The sequence below is a fragment of the Vigna unguiculata genome, chromosome 9, assembly GCF_037176805.1.
Source record: "Vigna unguiculata cultivar grain cowpea cultivar isolate G323 ecotype 2 chromosome 9, ASM3717680v1, whole genome shotgun sequence".
Taxonomy (NCBI): domain Eukaryota; kingdom Viridiplantae; phylum Streptophyta; class Magnoliopsida; order Fabales; family Fabaceae; genus Vigna; species Vigna unguiculata.
The window spans coordinates 45457976-45479985 of NC_140800.1; the positions used below are offsets into that span (position 1 = coordinate 45457976).

The window sequence follows — 22010 nt, forward strand, 5'->3', positions numbered from 1 at the left end:
ATTTATAATGTTAAAAAAATAAATGTATTGTGAAAAAGTATTTTCAGAACATAATTTCAAGAAAAATAACAAGAATAGTTGTCTAATAAAAACAAATTACATAATTCAAAACCAGTGGAAATTATATTCGTGTGTTTTTGTTGTTGTTGTTGTAAATAGTTAATTAAAAGTAATTAAAAAATAGTGGTGATTTAAAGAATAGAAATGAAGATATAGTTATTTCAGTTTAAAATAAAAAAAAAGCATATAGAAAAGAAACAAATTATTTTTTATATATAAATATAGATAAAATACAAATTTGTAAAATCTGGACCGTAAATAACAACCGTCAGTCGGATGAATAATTTCCTCCTAAACATTTACCGCAAAAAAAAAGACACAAATTAAATTAATTTTTCTTAATAAATTTTTGTGTAATAATAAGTGATTAATAAACTTTGAGTTCTTAGGTGATCTTAAAATTTAGGTTAAGATATTAATTTAATTTATTTTTTGTTCGATTTTATCAACTTATTTATAATATATATTTTTTGATAATATATTAATTTTCGTTAATTTATTTAATTTAATTATTTTTACTGTTTAAATAATTAATTGATAGTAAACTTTGTATGTAATATATCACTATATCAATTTGTGTTTTTTATAAACTTTTTAACATTTAAATAATTAACAGATAGAAAACTTTGTATGCAATATATCACTACATCAATTTGTATATTTTATAAATTTTTTTAATTAAAAAGAATGTCTACGTGTTAAGTTTATATCTATCAAATCATATTAACTTATATCAGGTCATAATAGATATTTTGTATTATATTTAATCTAATTCTTATATTCATTATTTTTATTAAATTTAATTAATATAAACACAGATTTTATTATATATGTATGTTTTTTTAAAATATTTATAATATCATATTAATAGATAATGATATTGTAATATTATTAAGTTAATAGATAAAATAAAATTATATTTATTAAAAATAAAATGAAATAAATTATAAAAGATAATAAAATAATCGTTGATAAATAAAGAAAAAAATAAAGATAAACAATTTTATAAAAATTTTGTAAAAATAACGGTCAATTTAAAAAAAAATTATATTTTAAAGAATAAAATTAGTATTTTGAAAAGTAACCACACAAAAGATGAAATTTTCTTTTTATACATTGTTATAAATTTTAATTTTTTAAATAAAAAATTGAAATTAAATTAAATATTATATAAATGTTATACTATTTTTAAATTAAACTTAAGTATTAAATAGTTTAATTGATTTTTAATATAATACTAAATAGTTTATATTGGTGCAGGAAGAAATGGGCATCGCCTAAAAGCACATCATACCCGCCACGTGTACAAAAGCCCGAGTAATGGCCCAAAACACGGTTCAGAAGAAAAAGAAAAAGAAAAGCAGCAAGAAGCAACCGCGGTGTTACCATTCTCCGGGTTTAACTCTGGTCTCCCTGGACAGTGTGCGAGCAACTCCACATTGAGGTGTGGCAGTGGTGTAGAAGAAAGATTCCGCGTCCAAGAAAACGCAATGCAAGCTGCATCAACAGGCATTGGTTACGGTCTCAAATATCAGGTTCTACCCACAAAACCCTCTCAAGTTATCCCTATCGATCTAATTGTTCCATTTCTCATACTCTGTTTGTAATGATAGGCCAGATGCATATCAGATGTAAAAGCAGACACAGATCACACTAGTTTTCTTGCAGGAACTCTCAGCCTCAAAGAAGAAAACGAGGTATATCTTCACATCTTTCGTTTCTGGCACTTCAATTTCCCTCGTTAGCGTTTGATTCATGTGGACAATTATAGAATGGTTCATTTGTAGGTACATCTGATTCGGCTCTCGTCCAGTGGAACCGAACTCTTCTGCGAGGGATTGTTTTCTCATCCCAACGAGATCTGGGACCTCGTCTCTTGTCCGTTTGATCAACGGATCTTTTCAACCGTTTACTCTAATGGTAATCAATTTAACTTTCTATTTCTGCATGTTTGTCCTATTTGAGATTTAGTTTTTTCACTTTGTAAATATTTTGCTACCTCTACAGGTAGCTTTTGCTTATGGTGCATCAGTTTAATACTCTTGGTTTGGAAGATTTATGATTGCCTGTGTTCTTATAGGTGAAACGTGTGGGGCAGCGATATGGCAGATACCTGAGTTATACGGCGAATTAAATTCCCCGCAGCTTGAGAAAATTACATCCCTTGACACTGATTCTGGGAAGATTAAATGGTGAGTTTGAATTCCTGTATGTAGGCCCGTTAACTCTAGACTCTGGAATGATGTTTCAGTGTGATCTTTCGCGCTTTGATAGTTTGGGTTCTATGATGTGCTTTGTGCGGTGAAACTGTTTGTGTGGGAAAGTGGTTAGATGCTGATATTAAGCAAGGTGTGATTTCTTTAGTTTACAGTACTGACTGCACTTTTGGCTATATCCTACAAAATTTGCTCTTATTATTTAGGCTTAATTGTAAGTTGGTTCCTCTATAATGACCAATGTGTGTGATTGGCTGATTGATTCTGATGATTTTCGAAGCAATCAATTTCTCTATTTGCTTAATTATAGAAATCAGATCCCAGTATTATCATGTTGTTCGATTAATAATAGAAGTTAGTGACTGATAATTTACATGTGGCAAAACACTTTATTGTGTTGACTTATTAATGATCTCACTGTTAACTTTGACTTAATTAAATCCCCAATATAAATAAAATATACAATGATACATTTAACTGTAATGAAATGATATATTTAAATAGGTTAATAATACTGCCAGTGGGTTTATTAAGTTGCTTTACTCTGTAAAACGTCATGTATAATGTGTGTAAATTGTTGGCCATGTCACCAACTTCTCTATAAGTAATTCGGCCCTAGATTGACAGGGAAGCTGAACCTTCAATAAGGAAATTTGGGGAATTTGATTTCTGCAAAAATTTGGAGCCCCAATATTGGGATAGAAAATGTAATTAAGCCTATTCGTAATCTTTAATAACCTTTATGTTTACTACATGTTTATTGAAACCTTTGAATTTGATACATTGATTTGTATTCCTTACTAAATATTCACACCAAACAGTATTCTTTGGTGGCCATCTGGACGTCATGATAAACTGATCAGCATCAATGAGGAAAATATGTACTTGTGGAATTTAGATGTTTCAAAGAAAACTGCACAGGTATGAAGTTCATGCTATTGTATATTTTTTGTGACACAAGCACATTAAAAAAAAAATCATTTATACATACAGGTAACACATTGGTGCAAAATAACATGCTTTCACTGTTCAAGGTACCATAATTTGTTTTAATGAACGGATAAATGAGCTTCTAAATGGTTGGTGGAAGAATTCATGATGATTGGGGCAAATTAAACAATGAAAGATCATTTTCTCTTGTGTAAAAATTAAGTGGATAGTTTCTCTTGTAGCTCTCTTTTTTCTGGGCATCTGAACTTAGAAAGTAATTCGAAAAATGTTTAACTATTTATATTCCTTCATTTGTCATGCATCAACGGTTAATCAGTTCATTTCTGTTACTGAATCTTATAATGTTATTTGAATGAGAGGCATTATAGAAAATGAATGGTTGAAGATTAGTGAGGATATAGGTCAACAGACTTCCTGAAACCAATCTGTGAGGCCTAAATTTGGTAGAAAGTGTTTCAAAAGGGGATCATATTGCCCATAATGGATTTAATTTTGTTCCCTTATTACAGTTGATTAATTGAGATGGAAAAACTGACATTTATATTTACTTCAATTCTCATTACAAGTCAACCCAAAAATATTTCTAGGAAGTTGGTGTTAAATTGATATTGTATGTATGTGGTTCGTAAATTTAGCACTCAAGATCTAGTTCAGAGTTAAATAGCCAGTCATGTGTGATTATGATCACTACTATTTGTAAAATGCCTAGATTTTTTTCGGCGATTTTGAACTAGTTCCTCCACGGCCTTCCAATACATTCAAACATAACACCAGGTACAATCACAAGATTCAGCTGGTATGCTGCACAAATTATCTGGAGGGGCGTGGGATCCTCATGATGTGAGTTCTGTTGCTGCAACTTGTGAATCATATCTCCAATTATGGGATGTCAGAACAATGAAGTATGTAATGTTTATATAATATAATTCAGTTTATATGGTTTAATTTTTAGCTATAACATGATAACATTCCATCCCATTGAGTTGAAATGTGATTTTGTAGTTGCATTTCTTTTGTGGTTTAGTTTCACTTGGACCTTGAATTATACAGTAATATGATTTTGGTGTCCAGAAAATTGTGTAATATTGTTTAATTTTGGAAGTTAATATATATTTGCAACTCTAACTTTTCCTTTTGGTTAAGTAAAGTGCTTGTTTCATTTGAAGTTCATGATTTGGGGTGCTAGGAGAGGAATTTACATTACCCTAAAACCAATTTGCTTTTTGTCTGAATGGGTACCCCTCCTAGGAGTTTCATGTATACTGATGTGATTATGTTTTGATCACAGGAAGACTATTTCAGTGGAATGTTCTCATGCATGCAGTGTTGATTACCATCCTCAGAAGCAGCACATACTTGTAAGAGTTGAATTTTGTGTTCCTCCTATAATGATACATATTTATACCTTCACTCATTATAATGTGTTCATTAACATTTTTTGAAATTTTCGTGTGGTTTATTTATAGACTGTCAGTGTTTCTTTTTGACATTCTATTACAAATACAAATAAACTCATCCTGGATAGCTATTTTTACTTTTGTTTTCCAAGTATACTTTGACTTGCATACATGCTTTTTTTCACGTGTATTACACATTGAGTTTACAAAAGCAACTGCCTTATGAAATAGTGTAGGAATGCATGATTGATCTTGTTAGCAAAATTGAATTCTATGTTTTGTACAGGTTACTGCTGAGCATGAGTCTGGGATACATATTTGGGATCTAAGAAAACCCAAACTTCCCATCCAAGAGCTTCCAGGACATACTCATTGGTACTTGTCATGTATAGTCGCATAACTGATTTATGTTGTAGCTATATTCCCAGTCTAAGAACCCTACAAGGTTCCAATTTTTTATCATCCTCGTGGTGAAAATATTAAAGAAAAAAGAAAAAAAAAAGCAGAGAGGAAAACAACTGCTTTACTTTTAAAACACACACAAAAAAAAATCATTGAAAACTTGCATCTAAAATTAAAATATATTATTTGATATTATTTTTTCAGACATCTGATTGGCCCCTGTGTGTTACTTGTGTTGCCAGGACGTGGACTGTCAAGTGTAATCCAGAGTATGATGGAATGATCTTGGTTCTCTCTCTTTCTCTCTCTCTCTCTCTCTCTCAAACACACACACACACACAGAGGATGCTGCTCCTCTGAAGTGAGTTTGTTTCTAAAGTGAAGGATGTATCAACCCTTGATTTATTTTAAAGTGGATGGTGAGCTTAACCAACTAACATTTTAGGGTGGATACTCCTTTAATTTCTTACTTTAGAAGTGAACTTGGATTTGAGAAGCTTTTTCCCACACTCACATGTTGAAACACATACAAAAATGCATTTTTTAATGACTTCTAAATCTCTTGCTGGTGTCCATTTATTTGTGAAAGGTGGTCTGCATACTAAATTATCATGAGGGAACATTTAGTTATTTGTCATGGATTGTGGTTGTTACAGAGTAGTGGTACGGATTCAACTGTCAATTTGTGGCTTACCTCAACTAATCATGACGAGCTAACAACTGAAAGGTCATTGTTATCTTGTGATATTACTATATTACATTTTATTTTATTGATACTTGTTTTTTCATTCATCTGTGCTTATGTTTTAGCAGACTAGTAGATTCATCTGCCCGATGGGTTGATCCGTTGCTTAATTCATACAGTGATTATGAAGATAGCATTTATGGTAAGAGATTCAAGATTTTTAATCCATGATCTTTGTAGTTGTCTGGAATTACGTTATGTCAAATTTGATCCACATTCGATAAACATATATAATTGTAGTTTCTGTTTCTTTTGTGAATTTTGACATTCAGCTCTTGCATACATACAAAATACCATTCCAAACACATGCAGACAGACTTTGCTTTACAATTTTTTTATTCATGTTACAGGGCTCACATGGAGCTCCCGTGAACCATGGATCTTTGCATCATTATCCTATGATGGCAGGGTAAGACTACAAGTAAATCTATAGGCTATTCCCAACGACGATGATAAATTCTCTAAATGAAAAAAAAAATGCAGAAAACATGAAATTATACTTTGGGTGTTGAATTTCTTTGTTTCTTATTTCTTACTGTTACATACATGATTGGGTAATGACTTTTTCTGCTAGTAGGGCCACTAATAGGATGCATATGGTCCATCATACTAAGATAAACGAGTGACTTTCTTGAAGCATTGACAACACTTTGATTGACTTGTCTACATTTATAAAAAATTATCATATTAATTTGATATTTCGTTTCGAAAACAGGTTGTTGTAGAATCAGTTAAGCCTTACATACCCAAAAAATGAAGTTCAGCACCAATTACCATGATGCCATCATTTGTTATCTTGTGTATGTCAGTGATGCCCTGTTTCTCGGGATTTAGATAAACAGATGGATCAAATGTCTTTAGACATAAGCAGATGCCTGAAATGCTCGAATGTTTTGTGATCATGCTCGGTCGGTAGGTTTGACGAGACTGAAGAGGTTTAATGCTACATGTGCATTTCATCTTATGGCAAGAAAACGTTGATAGAATGTAATCAACATTTTTTTGTTTAATTTTTTTATATTTGGACATTGAATTGTTTTAGGCTGGACTGTGTTTCTAGCTAATTCTTTTATTACACATCCATGTCATGTAATTCGTGGAGTCATTGTATAATCTATGGAATTACAAGTTTGTACAAGTTCATACCATTCTTTCTTTGAAGAAAGGTAATAACCTCTTCCCTTATTATATAAATGGACTGTAATTGATAAACACAAAAAATGCTAGATGAAAGAAGTTTCAATTTTGCATAATTATCATGAAATGTTACTATTAATTTTTTTATACGGCCGATCAATAATAAATAAAGGTTATCATGACTTAAAATTAGTTGCTGTAAAAACTGATAAACTTATTTATAAGTAATAGTGATTGAATGATAATAATATTATAAACATTTTTATTTGTTGTACTTACATCTTGTAATGTTTCTAAACTAAGGAAGACAGTATTTTATTGTTCTATTTATAATTGGCTGGTCAATAATGGTTAGGCTGAAGCACTGATTCGTGGAAGAAGTGATGATGTAGGTGTATCTTAATCAATAGCAGTGTAATTAGTTTGATCAATCTCAGCCGAGGAAATATTCTTGTGGAAAATCATTTGTATTCTATGTGGTGGTGAATCTAAGATTTCAGTGGATTTTACTCTTCTTAGTCTTGGCAACAAGGCATTGTATCAGGTAATGGAAAGTGGATTTTACTTCAATAGAGGATTCAACCATATCCATTAATTGATGAGAGACATCCTAATCATATAAAGTGGGTGACTAAATTGTGATCTTCGAGAAGAAACAAGAATGTATCAGGAAGGTTGAGTTGCATTGCCTTGCCTTGTTATCCACTTGAGGCAACACTCTTTTTGTTCTCATTCTGAAATGAATGTAATCAACCACAAATAACATTGTTTGGTCTCCTCGTCAAAGTGCAATCAGAGTGATTTCACTTCTTAAACAGTTTATGCGTGCCACGTTAAAAGGTTACTGACCATGAGTTTTATGTCATGTGTCTGGTACCACGTCAGTGTGCACTTGGATTGAGTCAGCTTCTTATCCACCATTTCTGTCAAAACATACACTTTGACGTGTGCTTGTGGAAATGAAAGACACGTGCCGAGACAATGTTTAACTGAAGGGTGGAAGTGAAGGTGCAAGCAATTTTCAGTGACTAGACATAAGACTTGAGGCTGAGGTGTGGATAAGGTGAGAAGACTTTTGCTTTCCAACGGGGATTAATACTTTATTTACTTTTGTGCCTCCTATTTCCACGTTATCCATTCTGCCATCATCCTATTCGTGGATTCTATCCCGTGTTTGCAAATCTTTCCCAATCAGAGGATGTCACACCACTCAATACTTAATGACACTTATTTAGTAATAGTTTTAATTTTATTTTGATGGCCACTATTATTAATTTTATACTTTTTTAATGAAAAATCCATGGATTAGAAAAGACACCTCAGATATTAGTCGATGACAAATTTGATGGACGTATCACAAGCATAGCATGAATATTCAACAATTTTTTAAATTATTCATAATTTTTATTTTTTATATATTTGATTCTCCTATTTTAAAAAATTATAATTTGTCTATTTTTATTCAGCTAAATTGGATCAAAGTAAAGAAAATAAAATATATGCAAAATGATAAGTTGACCAACTTAAAAATTAAACAAAATAGAGGAATCTAAACTTATATTTAAGTCTATTTTTTATTATATAAATTGTTAATAAAAAAATATATCAACATATAATTTCATGTTATATATATACTTTTTTACAAGAAGATTCTTATCCTCCATTCTCAACCAATTAAATACATATTGCTTTTCAAGATAATTTTTTTAATCTAATAAATATTATGTTTTTTTCAGATTAATAAAAAAATTATAATTTCCATATAAAAAATTGAATTTTATTAGTTTTGTTTGAAATTTCTTAATAAGTAATATACTTGAATATATATTTTATTTTTAGTAATTATTAAGTGTATTCATTAAACAAAGTTAACATTAATATTAATTTAAAAGAAATTAGCAAATATTAATTATATATTAATGTTAATTTTATTGATCAATGTAAAATAATTATTAAAAATCAAATATATATTCAATTATATTAATCATTAATTGAATTTTAAAAAATTAATAAAATTAAAATTTTATTACAAATATAATAGTTGTACTAAACTGGTTACTATAGCTTGTTTTATCTATATATAGTTGACTTTTTCATTTACTTATTCTTTTTAATCTAGTTTTTAATATACTTGGATAATTAAAATTTGAGACTCATTTAACACTTTTTGATACATAATATTACCACCACAGTTTTTCACTTCACTCACACCAATATTTGTTATTATATGGAAGAAACTAAGAGGGTGTTTTCTTTCATGTATTTATTATTATATGGAAAAAATTATGGGTGATAACATGGTATGAGTAGATAAATTTGAGAGTGTAAGAACCAATTTAGATTAATTTAAATAAATAAATTTGTGTTTTTATTTTAAGTGATTTAAAAGAAAACGTGGGTGGATTTAAAAGTTAAGTTTAAAAAATATTTTAATAAATTAAAATATAAGATTAATATTTTTTCTTATAATTAAAATTAATATATTATTATTTATTTATATTGGCTTTTATTATTATTATTATTATTATTATTATTATTATTATTATATATTGGATATATAAAATAGACAATTTTAACTGCTTAATTTCATTTAATTGTATAAAGTATATAAAGTATAAAAATTCATAAAGTATAAAATTTCATTTCTTCAGTTGATTTTTATTGTTTTATAATTTATCACTCTTTCTCTCGAAGTAGATCAAAGTTAAACAGGTAGATCAAAGTTAAAAAGTAAATTTGAATAAAAATTTATAAGTCATAATTTATTTATAATTAAATTCATATTAATTATCATTAAATTTTAATATCTCAATCGGTGGTAACAGATCTTTAATAAATATTTTTAGAGGTGTCAAAGTTTTTATATAAATTATAAAAATTGTTGAGAATGTCAAATATATTAATTTTTTTTAAAATAATTTAAATTATATATAAATTTATTTAAGTATAAAAGAAGAATTGAGAGTCCAAAACCTCCTATGTCAACACTCATATCCGTCTCTTCTGTCAGCTATGTGGATACTTTAAAATCCAATAATAGTTATTACAATAAAAATTATAAAAGAAATGAAAATTAAAAAATACATTCCACAAAATATAAATAAATAAGACCTGTTATGAAAAGTATTTTAAATAGAATGTTTCATATAACTTATTCGCATAATAATTTTCTTAGCAAAAATATGAATAATTTTGAGCTCCATATACCATTTATTAGTAGAATCATAAACACAAACAAGTAGTTTAATATCATCTACCACGATAACAAATGAAGTAGATTAATCAATAATATTAAGTAAATGAAAATTTAAACTTCTATCCAGAATCACACTCAACTAAAACTCACAAGTGCTTATTAAATATTTATGTTTTTAAAAATTTAATGTTATTATTTTTTGGGTTATTCAATTTTTTAATACTTTGAATTGACTCGGATTAAAATTATTTCTCTCACTAACCATATTAATTTATGTAAAAGTTAATTTATTACATTCCTTCCTCTTAAACATTAAAAAAATCAAAAATATCTCAAATTACCATAATGCAAATCAAATTATTGTAATTTAGTAAAGTGAGAGTTACATTATATCTTTTAACCCATTAAGCATATATATATATATATATATATATATATATATATATATATATATATATATATATGATAGATGTATTGAATACGACACATATCTGATATATTAATATATTTATTTTTAAAATAATAAGATACAATACGTTATAGATAGGTATAATATAAGATAGTTCTTAAAAACATAATAAATATATAATTGTTTTTGTGTGAACCAAAATTAAAACTATATGTACTAAAGTTGTCAACATAAAAAATATAAATTATTATCATCATAAAAGTATCATTACAAGAAAACTCTTAACTAATAATGATCAATTTTAGTAACCAAAATTATGTTAGAGATAAATTTTTTAGTTAAAGATCAATTTAGAAAATAATTATTTTGGTAATCAAAACCTAAGAACTAATATTAATGACCAAATTAGAAATCAATTCGTAATTAAAATTATTTATCAATTTAAAGATAAATTATAAATTTTTAAAACTATTTTAATTATCAATTTGATCATTATATAGTAACTAATTATTTTTATCACTAAAATTAATCACTATTCAAATAATTTTTTATAATATACTACAATTTTATAAATTAAATAATATTCTAAAATATAAAATACAATACATTCCACAAATTAAAATATGGGTGCATCGTAACTTTTAACTAAAATCGACTAGGTCCTGATTGAAATTCATCCACAAGTTAGATCATTAAAAAAAGAGTACTCTTATTCAGCTGATTTTGTGCTCCTCATCCAACAAAGATACAGACGGAGGTTGTAAGAGTGACACGTGGCAAGACCAAAGTGGAATAAGGGTTAAGGGTCACAAATATTGGTGGGACCCACGTGCTCACGTGTATATGTATATTGGAGTAAATCTTGGGATTCGTATTGTGATCAAAGTCCAGCCCGGATCTGATCTCATCTCACTCTTCTTCTTTCTCTCTCTCTCTCTCTCTCTCTCTCTCTCTCTCTCTCTCTCTCTCTCTCTCCTTTCTTCTCCTCTTCACCATTCCATTCCCCTCCTCTTCACCTCTCTTCAAATTCCACCTTCTCACTCTCTCTCAGATCAAATGCTTATAAACAACGATTCCTCTCACTCACTCCCAACTTCATTTTCATCCTTGCTCAACAAATACCGCGCCGCTACCAATTTCGTTCGCATTGCTATTCTCTGAGCACTCCGCGGCAGAATTCAAACGGCGAAAAGCGACAGCGCAGTCACACGCTTCGACGCACTATCCTTCGCTGCCTAATTCGTCAATGTGATTTGGCATTCATCAATGGCGGCGAGTTCTAGAGGCTTATCCACTACGCAGTTCGATTTCAAGCTGAGAGTAGCGCCGCTCAATGTCGTTCCGCTTCACAAGAGTCACGTGCTGGAGCTGGCTCCGAGCAAGCGTAGAAAGCTCTGCTTCGAATTCGCTGATCGAGTTCGACTCGGAAGTGGCGCAATTCGGTGCTGCTGTTCTGACTCGGTTACTCCGATTCGCAGAACGAGTGGACCTGGCAACGGCGGAGACAAGAACGAGGAATGGAGGTTCGAGACCAAGAAAAACCCTCACATTCACCGAGTGAGGGTTCAGGCCTCTCCTGCCGCAATGCCTTTCGCTTCTCCACCGTACGTTTATAATTAAAATTGTTGTTGCGTGAAAATCCGTTTCTATATTTAGGTCTTAATAACCTTGCGTCTTTGATTGATGAAAAATTAAAAATAAAGGGAGAACAGTGTTGAATTGCGGTTTTTGCATGATATTGGATCTGCATTTTGTAGATGTTACTTTCATTATCTATGCGAATGTACTGACAAGTTTATCATCGCGATTTGTAATATTTATGCCTGTGTGATAGCTGATAATGTGCTTGTACGGCTTTGGCTCAATTAGTAAGTTGAGGTGATTCCCTGGTGAGTTGAATGTGCGTTATAACATCACTGAATGTGAACTAATTAATTACGAAAACTTCTATCCTGTTCTTGCATTCTCTTTCGTATTTTCTAATTATGGGGGCCAACAGACGACATGTTGATACGCGTGAGTACCATGTTATGGTTTTCGTGAGATGAGAGGAAGAGAGTGGTTTTATGCAAATTAGCTTAGTATGTAAAAGTTATGATGCGTCGACCTTATTGGAGACTTGAATGATTTAGCAGGTTAAGTACGCAAAGTGCCAGCTGGGGTAGACAATATTTATAATACCGAGTTGAATACATACATTATGAAGGTTGATTTCATTATATACACTTAAAGGGTCAATTATTTTTGAATTGTTAAACGTTTTTGGAAAGGGGTTTATCTAGATTTTAATAATGTCACGGTGCTGAAAATGTTCTGACATACATTTAAAAGCAAGAAAGGATGAAGCATTTTTTCAATTTTTCCTCCCTGTCTATGTTTTCCAGTTGTCAAACGGTTTTATTGAAAATAAATGAAGCTTTACTTGAGCAAGAGATTTATATCCTTGAATCTTAATTGGCTGTTGTTTATACATTATGCAACATATGGTTGTAATTTAAATTTTTCTCCGTGGTTATGCTGCTTTGTGCCATGATGGCAACAGATCATTTCTGAAGCAGGAAAAATTTTCTCCACGTTGCACCCCGAGAAATTCTGGTCCACAGTCACGTGATACACCACCGAAAAGAGGTATTTTGTGTAATTTATATCCTTACTGCTTTGCCGGAAACATTATTGAAGGCCTTCTGATGATGTTCTCCAGTGGCCAATCATGGAGTGCTAAAGTATTATATCTGTTTGTGTTCACTGATTCCTAACAGACACTGGTATAGCAAATGAGAAGGACTGGGGTATCAGCTTGTTAAATGAAAATGTTAATGAGTCTGGCACAAATGAAGATGGGAGTACCTGGTACAGAGAAAGTGGGGAAGAACTGGGTGAAAATGGATATAGATGTAGATGGACAAGAATGGGTGGTCAATCTCATGATGGTTCTTCAGAATGGAAAGAAACGGTATATTGTAATTTTAATATTTGAATGTCCGAGTACGTTTTTAAAAATAAAATATAATATTAAATGGGGTAGTAAATCTATGATTTTATGCTAATGCAAGTGTTTGAATGAAAGCTATCTTCCAATTCTTTTGTGGAAGTCATCACATATAATCTTGTTGATACCTGCTGTTTATTGTTGTTTGCCTAAAGAAATCGTGATACCATGGTAGAGGACTGATCCCTTGTACCAGATGAAAAGGAGAGATCTTAATTTCCAAACCCTAGATAATAAAGATACCCGTGTTAACCTTCTGGTTATGAATGTTTTATGGTAAAAACGGTAACAATGAAAGCTTATAGCTGAATAATGCTTCATGATTTTTCTTTTAAAGGAAGAGGTCTTGAGTAATTTCTCTCCACTTGGATTAAATAGTACCGTAGTTGAGATTAATGCCTTAGTATACCAAGTATTGCTCAATGTAATAAGATCTTGATATGTAAGCATTTCACATACCTAGAAAATATCTAGCGTTGCATTTGAATATTTCGAGAGAATAACATTGGGATTAGTTCTCTAAACCCTAAATTATTATTGATATAAATATTTTTAGTGCCAAGTAACTCTAAAAATACCCATCTTATTGACGAGGGAATGCTGTACTATTTATAAAATCTGAAATCTGGATGTAATTCTTCTATAGCTGAACCAGGAATGACTTCAATTTGAATTTATTGGGAGTATGGTGGTTTGGGTTTTCATTGGTTTTGTTAAAATCAGTCATTAGGATTGATTTTAAGCAATTAAAACTGGGACTGTTTTATTGGAAAAGAAAGAATTTATTCTTCTTTTTTTATTTTCGATGTAATGACAACTTTCTTTGTCAATAATAACTTTCTACTTTTAGTTAACATAAAAGCCCAAGGGTTGATATTAACAAAACTCTTCTTTTAATGATAGCCTGATTAGCATTTTCCCTGGTGGAGTCATTTTTAATGTTAGATTCACAGTATTCATAGTGTTATCTGTATCACACCTCAGGTGGATTCTTTTAATTGGTTTTATTGATCTAATTGGCAGTGGTGGGAGAAGAGTGACTGGACTGGATATAAGGAGCTTGGTACGTTCTTCTTTATATTTGAAATAGCAACCTTAAAGTACTATAGGGCCAGTGCAGAATTACTTCTGGGCAGAAGTACATGATTTTCCTGGTAAAAAGGAATATAATTTGTTGGTTTCAAACTTACCTTTGGACCCTGGTCAAACACTTCATTTAATTAATTAATTATTATTAACATTTGGATGGGCTACGCTTATATGCACATGTATGTAAAAGTGACATTTAGTTTATAATAGGGTCCAAAATGAATCAACTGATTAAGATTGTGTATATAGGAGAAGGAACAATAAGCTAATAGCTGCCCAGGGACGTGGAATGTGGCATGCCACATGTGATCCGGTTGAGAGGGAAGTCAATTTTAGGAAGCGTGTCAAAGGAGGAAGGCAGGCAGGAATCAATTTGAACTCTTGATTTGGAGGAGACTAAGCACTCCCATAATGCTTAGTTTTTCAGTTCTATACTCATAGACACTGTTTTAGGCTCTATAAATAGCTGATATGGGTCTTATGCACTTGGTAAAATACCAATTTTCCTTGTGTCTAATCCCCTAGTACCTGTCATTTTGGTATTATAGCTCTCGATTCTGAGAGCTTGGATGGTCATCATACAAGCTCTGATGGAGGCAGGAGTGATAGATGTGGATCAAGGAAAGTTGAGTGAGATTAAGAAGCTCTTGCTGTAATGATTGTCATTGGTAAGTATGGGCAGCAACAGTCACATTGATGTGGAAGTTGGAAAGTGTTCATGGATTAGGAGTTATGGGAGAGAACCTCGAAAGTCATATTCATCATCTTGATGCAGTAAAGATACTCCCATTCCACTGTATTGGAGAGAATGGAAATTGGAGATTAGAATATTCTTTGATGATGCATATGGGTGTATTGTTTGGTTTGAATGCTATTTCAAATTAAATTCCATCACTCAGAAGAAGCTCAATATGTTGTTGCTTGTAGGAAGTTCTGGCCTTGGATAGATATCATTGGTGGGGAGGACTTCAAAGTAATTATAACATGGCATTTTAAAACTGGGTTCACCAATTCATCCAAAACCCATTTTGACCTCTACTAAGTATTCAATGGACTATAATTATCATGGATCCCATTAACAATTGCAATGCTCTTATGCAGCTCTAAAGAAACCGGATTATGCCAGTTGAAAGGCTTTTTCTCATTAGAATGAAGGGGACATGAGTCCTAGAGAACCAACTAGAAAGTTAGCCTGATAAGAGTTGCTTATAAGTTAAGACTTGGTTTGGCTGAGCTTCTTCAGAAAGACTTATATAGGAGAGAAAAATTGAGAAAAAATGAGATTGATACCATCAAACTAAATGTTTATAGGTGGTCCACTAACGGTCTAATAGTGAGTGACATGATAGGTTCAACAAACCTTGTTTGGATAGGCTTTGATACCATCTTAGGAAGTAGACTTTAAGTCTAACTGAACCTCACAAAATTGGTTTGGTAAGATGAGGTTTACACACTTATATAGAATTTGACTATATCTCTAGTTGATGTTAGATCTTCAATAGTTAAATCCGTTTTCTCTAGAACCTAGTTCATATTTTCTTCTACTGAGTGATTGCTTGCCTTCTTAGAAATGAGTGGATTTCTATGCCCTTGATAATTTATATTAGAGCAAAGCTCAGCCCCTGCTAATAATATTAATAATTTATTCCATTGCTTTAGTTTCTCAACTACAAGCAATGCAGATTTAACATGATTGTTTACTGCCCCCACCTGTCAAACAAGATGAGGCTGGCTGACCTATGTTTCAACTTAGTTTCTTTTTGTTGATACAAAAGTTACTAAGAAAACTTTACCTCAATCAGAAACAATTGTCAAAGGGTGAACACGTGTAAGCTAAGCACCTCTTGGATTAGGTTTTCTGCCATCTCCTTGTCCATGGAAGGGTGACGGACGTGTACAAAGTGCACATACCTAGTTAGGTGATCTACCACTACAAAGAATGGTATATTGACAAACTTAAGTAGGCATTGTTAGGGGTTGCAATAAAACCACCTAGCTATGTTAGAGATAATGTTTGGTGTTTGTATCACTAGCTGCAACAAATTGCTGCATATCCTTTTTCATACTCTCCTAAAACACTATCCTATATAACCTTTCGATATTTACAAAAAAGCTTGAATGATCTGCCACTGAAGAATTATAAAATTCTGAAAGAAAAGCAATGGAATATGGGGATGTTCTTCATAAAATCAGTATGTTTTTGTATTAAAGGTTATTCCCTTGCAGAGTAGACCTGAGGTGAGACATTGGATCTGCAATCAGATATTGTACACTTAATTTTAACTTCTGATCTGATGGAATTTCACTGGCACAGGCATCTGATTGGCCAAATTGCATAGCAGTGATGGCAGCATATTTCATTATTTTCAGTTTGGGTATTATAAGTATCAAAGTTGAATCCCATCAGCTTGGAGGCACACTTAAATTGATGTTCTCCCATTAAAGTTGCTCATTGAGGAATTTCAAGCTGCTTTAATCACTGTAAATCATAAAATTAGTGTTATTATCAGAATGAGATTCATTGTCTACTCAGTCCGGGTACTGGATTAAATATTTAATTTTTATAATAAATATGTAGTTTGAAAGTTTTTTTGTATATATAACAAAAAGTCGGCTTGTTGTGGTGGTTGAATTTATTTTAGCTTCCTAAAGGAATAAGGCTGGAACCCATATGGGGCCAAAATTTCAAAATTTGGTGATTTCACTCCTAAATTCCATTTGCCTTCCTGCACCTTCCAGGTTCGTTATGTGTGATCAATCCAGTTCGTGAAAAAAAAAAAATTCCACAAAGCAAACAGTGTTGCCATGTTGGTATGAGCTCACTTTTATAGACAGACTAGTTCCCACAGTTAGACAAGACTTGAAACTCCTTACATAGTAGTATGGAGCCTCCCCTATAGTCATGTCCTCTAGCAGATCAAGATAAGTTGTATAAAATTGTATCCCATTATAAAGTTGGGCCCTCACTACATATTGCTGTACCTGATAATGATGGATCTTTTAAGATCACTTTTGCTCAGACTTTTCCAAGTGATTCCATTGAAATTTGCCATGATTTTACCCAAACCAGATAGTCATTCCATGCCTAGTGCCCAACCTTGCAAATGTAGATACAACTTAGAAATCTAGCTGATTGAATTGCAATGTTTGAAATCGCAGATAGGTACATAGTGGCTGGCACTAAAAATGCTACAGTGAGATAGCGTATTAGCAGGATAACTATTATTCTGAAATTTCTTATATTTTATGTAAGGTAGGTACATATAAATTCTAAAAAATTATACTAAAATTTAATGAAGTCACAGGCATAGGTATTTTCAATAAAACATACAAGTAAATACCAATACAAGTCTAATACGAGTTTCGTACATGGGAATTATCAATCATCATCTTCTAAATTTAAGTATTCTTTATAATTGTCACTTTACATCTATTGATCTCAATTCTGGAAATTAAAATCTCAAAAATATCATTCCAAAAACGCTTAGTGTCTCTGCTCACAGGGTTTCTTCTTTTTGTGATCAACACAAAGTGTTGTTATATCATATAATTGAATGATTCGTTATTTTCACTTTTCGCACTTTTCTTTAACCAAATTTCATGAATGAAATTGAAAAGCTATATAAGCTGGAATTGTAAATGAAACTATGAAAGAAATTAAGAAAGTTCTGAAATTATTTTAGTTGATTATTCCTCTACTTTATTTGTCATCCAATCAATCAATGCATACAATATATTTGGTTGTTTTATTAGTTTCTTTCCATTCTTCCAAAATAGAGGCTTTACAAACTTAGATATAAATAGTTGTTTTATAAAACTTTTGGTTAAGTTGTTTAATCTATTTTCAAGTTTAAACTTATTAGATTAAACATTATACATCATCTATACAATATATTTGAAGTAATTTTTTATTGTCTCTAAATTACAGTTCACAATTCAAAAATAAGCTTGTGCATTTTGGGTCTCGATTTATATCTTTATGAATGATCATTTATCAATTATGGTGGGATCGCTGAGTTGTAATTTCATACATTGTCCTTCCCTTATAGGGAATGGCAATATCGCATGAGCTGGCATTAAAACATTTTTTCTGAATCGAGTATCATTATCATCCAATGGTGTAATTGATTGAAGAAATGCTGAATAACAGTTTTTGCATCACTTGTTAGACTCTTAAATAATCTTCGGAGACTTTGGGTTTGGGTGTAAATGAACTTAAAAACCATAACTATAGGGTAAGGGTTGTCCCTCACTTGTATATATTATTTTGTCTCTACAATGTGGGATTTTCAACACTCCCCTCATATCAAGATTTGGGCTTCCTGAGTGAGAAGTTTGTAGGATTCAATATCTACATGTGATTGAATATAGGTGACTCAATAAACCTAACAATAACCACTAGAAAAAGTTTTGAAGCCATCTTAAAATCTGGTGTTTGGGTTTAGTTCAACCCACCAGCTAGCTCAGAATTGTCCCTCACTTGTATACGCTATTTTGGCCACACCATAGACAATGTGCCATAACCAACAAATATAAATTCTGTGATTCGTTTGTGCATTTGATTGATTTTATACACTCTAGCAGGTGTGGAGAAATCTGGTAGAAATTCTGAGGGGGATTCTTGGTGGGAGACGTGGCAGGAAAATCTTCATCAAGATGAATGGAGGTCATTACTTTATTTCTCTGCTTGTGATGATTAGGTAAACCCGGTGAATTCTTGACACCATGTCTTGCATTTTTAAATTTGCAGTAACATAGCAAGAATAGAAAGGAGTGCACAAAAACAAGCAAAATCAGGAACTGAAAATGCTGGATGGTATGAGAAATGGTAAGGTGGTGTAGTTTATCAGGGGGAGGGTATTTGGTTTTCTGTATGCATTATAGGCCTAATTCATTCCAATATTCTATGTCTGTTCAATTCGGTTAGGTGGGAGAAATATGATGCTAAAGGCTGGACCGAGAAAGGAGCACACAAGTATGGTAGATTGAATGAACAATCATGGTGGGAAAAGTGGGGAGAGCATTATGATGGAAGAGGGTCTGTTCTGAAATGGTAAGGGTTCTGATTTTCCCATCTTAAAATGTCATTTACAATGTCATGTTTCTCTGTACTAGATATTTTTTAAAATAGCTTTTTAATTTGATGTAGTGATAACTGTGTGTGGTTTGGTGAGTAGAGTTGGTTTTCATTTGTATTGAAATTTGTGTAATTATACCGTCTAATTTTCTATAACGAACTGTAGAATGGTTTGATGAATCTAAACATCAAATTATTATATTGATTTTGTGCACTAAAATTTAAAAACACTAAATGACTACGGGTATGTGATCAAATGGTGGATATCTTTATTATTTGTATTGGTTAGTTTTAAGACATTGTAGACTGAAAATTAACATGAACTTAATTAGCATGACTTGCAGGATGTACTTTCAGACTTTTAGCCCAGCAATAGATTTTCGAAATTTTATCTTATAAAATAGTATTCACGGTGTAAGATTGATTTTGATTTATGGTAATGTCAATGGACACTATCAAGCATTGAATTATGACAGTTTTTCCAGGAGCACAGCAATGCCTTACCTTTTAATTTGTGGTCATTGTTTTTTTTTTCATTTTTTTTTGCTTTCTTTTTAATGGTAATGTGTTGATTTCTTTCTGCTTCCTCCTCCTTGCTTACACTTCCTCAGGACAGATAAGTGGGCTGAAACCGAGCTTGGAACGAAATGGGGGGACAAGTGGGAGGAGAGGTTTTTTAAAGGCATTGGTTCAAGACACGGAGAAACATGGCACGTATCTCCAAGCAGTGAACGTATGTTACCATCACTAAAATTTTAGTGACAAGTCTACTTTCATATTCTTACCATTCAATAACCAAACATCATAAACATTCAACAAAATTAAATTTGATAAAATATAACATATCGTGATTTATATTGTTAATCCTAAAACTTTCTTATTGATGAGCCACAAAAATTGCACCTATTAGAGCACTTAAGAGAATTATTGAAATAGTTCAAATGAAAGTGTCTTTTCATTCCATTTCATGATTTTCGTAGTGCTCCAAAAGATTTAATAGACGAAGGTTGCATTCCATTTGAATCAAGCATGATAGTTGTTTTCGTATGTAAGATATGAAATATGTAATGCATTTCCTAAATGTTAAGTCAGCAACACTTCCAAATGCCACTTCCTTTAAAGTATTGAACATGAATATATGACTCTAAAGAGTTGAACTAATCTTTGGACAATTTTTTCTATACGCATTATTTAGAGAAGTTATATGAAAGAACTTTTACAAATTAGCTTGTGCAAAAACTAATTTGAGCTCGTGGAAAAGTTCTTCTGATTTTTTTCTCTCCTACTAATACTTAAAAAGAAGTTTGTTCAAGCAAATGTTGGTTCCGTAAATGGGTCTCCTGGGTTTCTCTCCTTTTCACTCCTGCTTTTACATGCTTGCTAACATGGTCTTCTGTCACGATATTCCTACATTTTACCAGGTTGGTCAAGAACTTGGGGAGAAGAACACTTTGGAAATGGGTATGGTATCTAAAGCTTACTTACAGCTGATTAGTGGATTATTTGTTTATGGCAACGGTTTAAAAATGCTTTAAATAGATCTGTATCCAATAACCCAGTTTTTTATTCTAATATCGACTGGTTTTGGTTTGGTTTGTAACAGGAAAGTTCACAAGTATGGAAATAGCACGACTGGTGAGAGCTGGGATATAGTTGTAGATGAAGAAACATACTATGAGTAAGAACATTCTTTTCAACAACTAGCCATTCTATTGCTCATCTATAATCAAAAACTGAATGTAAGGAATATATCTGTCCTCTAGTAATCCAAAGGCCTTTGATGCATATAGAAGTGTGTGTCTAGCAAGTACAGATGCTTTCCGTTTTCATAAAGAAAAAAATTGCTACAAAATACTCAAGTATTACAATACTGGTCCATTTTAAAAATAGAATATATTTGAATTATCAAATTAGTCACAAATTGGTCTCTATAATTAGATTATAAAATGTGATTAACGTTTGTGATTACGAATGTTGGTAGACATATTGGTAATTTGAATATGATAATGTCTTAAATTTAGGGCGGAACCTCATTATGGATGGGCGGATGTTGTGGGTGATTCAACCCAATTACTTTCAATTGAGCCTCGGGAGAGGCCTCCTGGTGTCTTCCCTAATATAGACTTTGGTTCGCCTCTATCGCCTGAGGCTAATGATGACTCCCCTCAAGATTTGCCCCCTTCACAATGAACATCATCTCACTTACAAGCTCCATTATTTATTTTCTTCAATTTTAGGGAGATTCCATCGTAACGATTGGAACCCATTCTGTAATATATACTGTGGATCGATCATTTTATTCATTCTTTCCATTTTAATGTTCTACCTTTACTTTTTCCCCT

General features: G+C 31.6%; 2 protein-coding genes across 4 annotated transcripts; both read left to right on the forward strand.

Annotated features, from left to right (window-relative positions):
- The first annotated feature begins 1408 nt into the window (after window positions 1–1408).
- On the forward strand, window positions 1409–6919 carry DWA2 (DWD (DDB1-binding WD40 protein) hypersensitive to ABA 2). 2 transcript variants are annotated; one of them, XM_028048615.2, is made up of 13 exons: window positions 1409–1595; window positions 1674–1757; window positions 1848–1980; window positions 2141–2252; window positions 3098–3197; window positions 3937–4067; window positions 4516–4585; window positions 4911–4999; window positions 5269–5314; window positions 5683–5753; window positions 5840–5913; window positions 6122–6180; window positions 6487–6919. In XM_028048615.2, the coding sequence occupies exons 1-13, from the start codon at window positions 1551–1553 to the stop codon at window positions 6526–6528; spliced, it is 1056 nt and encodes a 351-aa protein (XP_027904416.1). In that variant the 5' UTR covers window positions 1409–1550; the 3' UTR covers window positions 6529–6919. The 2 variants fall into 2 exon arrangements, with proteins under 2 accessions (XP_027904416.1, XP_027904417.1); XM_028048616.2 differs by having other exon boundaries at window positions 1410–1595; window positions 4002–4129.
- A 4492-nt stretch (window positions 6920–11411) lies between these two features.
- Window positions 11412–21993, forward strand: LOC114196085 (inactive purple acid phosphatase-like protein). 2 transcript variants are annotated; one of them, XM_028086606.2, is made up of 11 exons: window positions 11412–12117; window positions 13056–13141; window positions 13273–13466; window positions 14526–14565; window positions 19173–19257; window positions 19342–19419; window positions 19519–19644; window positions 20280–20401; window positions 21090–21129; window positions 21272–21346; window positions 21690–21993. In XM_028086606.2, exons 1-11 carry the CDS (start codon window positions 11780–11782, stop codon window positions 21856–21858), a joined length of 1353 nt encoding a protein of 450 aa, XP_027942407.1. In that variant the 5' UTR covers window positions 11412–11779; the 3' UTR covers window positions 21859–21993. The 2 variants fall into 2 exon arrangements, with proteins under 2 accessions (XP_027942407.1, XP_027942408.1); XM_028086607.2 differs by having other exon boundaries at window positions 11414–12117; window positions 19176–19257.
- Window positions 21994–22010: the final 17 nt, after the last annotated feature.

Excerpts from the sequence above, each read along its gene's own strand:
- DWA2 (XM_028048615.2), top strand. The coding sequence starts at position 1,551 with ATGCAAGCTGCATCAACAGGCATTGGTTACGGTCTCAAATATCAG. Across the intron at positions 4,068-4,515 it reads GGGCGTGGGATCCTCATGAT|GAAGACTATTTCAGTGGAAT; the intron begins GTGAGTTCTGTT and ends TTTTGATCACAG. Across the intron at positions 5,754-5,839 it reads GACGAGCTAACAACTGAAAG|ACTAGTAGATTCATCTGCCC; the intron begins GTCATTGTTATC and ends ATGTTTTAGCAG.
- LOC114196085 (XM_028086606.2), top strand. The coding sequence starts at position 11,780 with ATGGCGGCGAGTTCTAGAGGCTTATCCACTACGCAGTTCGATTTCAAG. Across the intron at positions 19,420-19,518 it reads GCTGGATGGTATGAGAAATG|GTGGGAGAAATATGATGCTA; the intron begins GTAAGGTGGTGT and ends CAATTCGGTTAG. Across the intron at positions 19,645-20,279 it reads AGAGGGTCTGTTCTGAAATG|GACAGATAAGTGGGCTGAAA; the intron begins GTAAGGGTTCTG and ends ACACTTCCTCAG.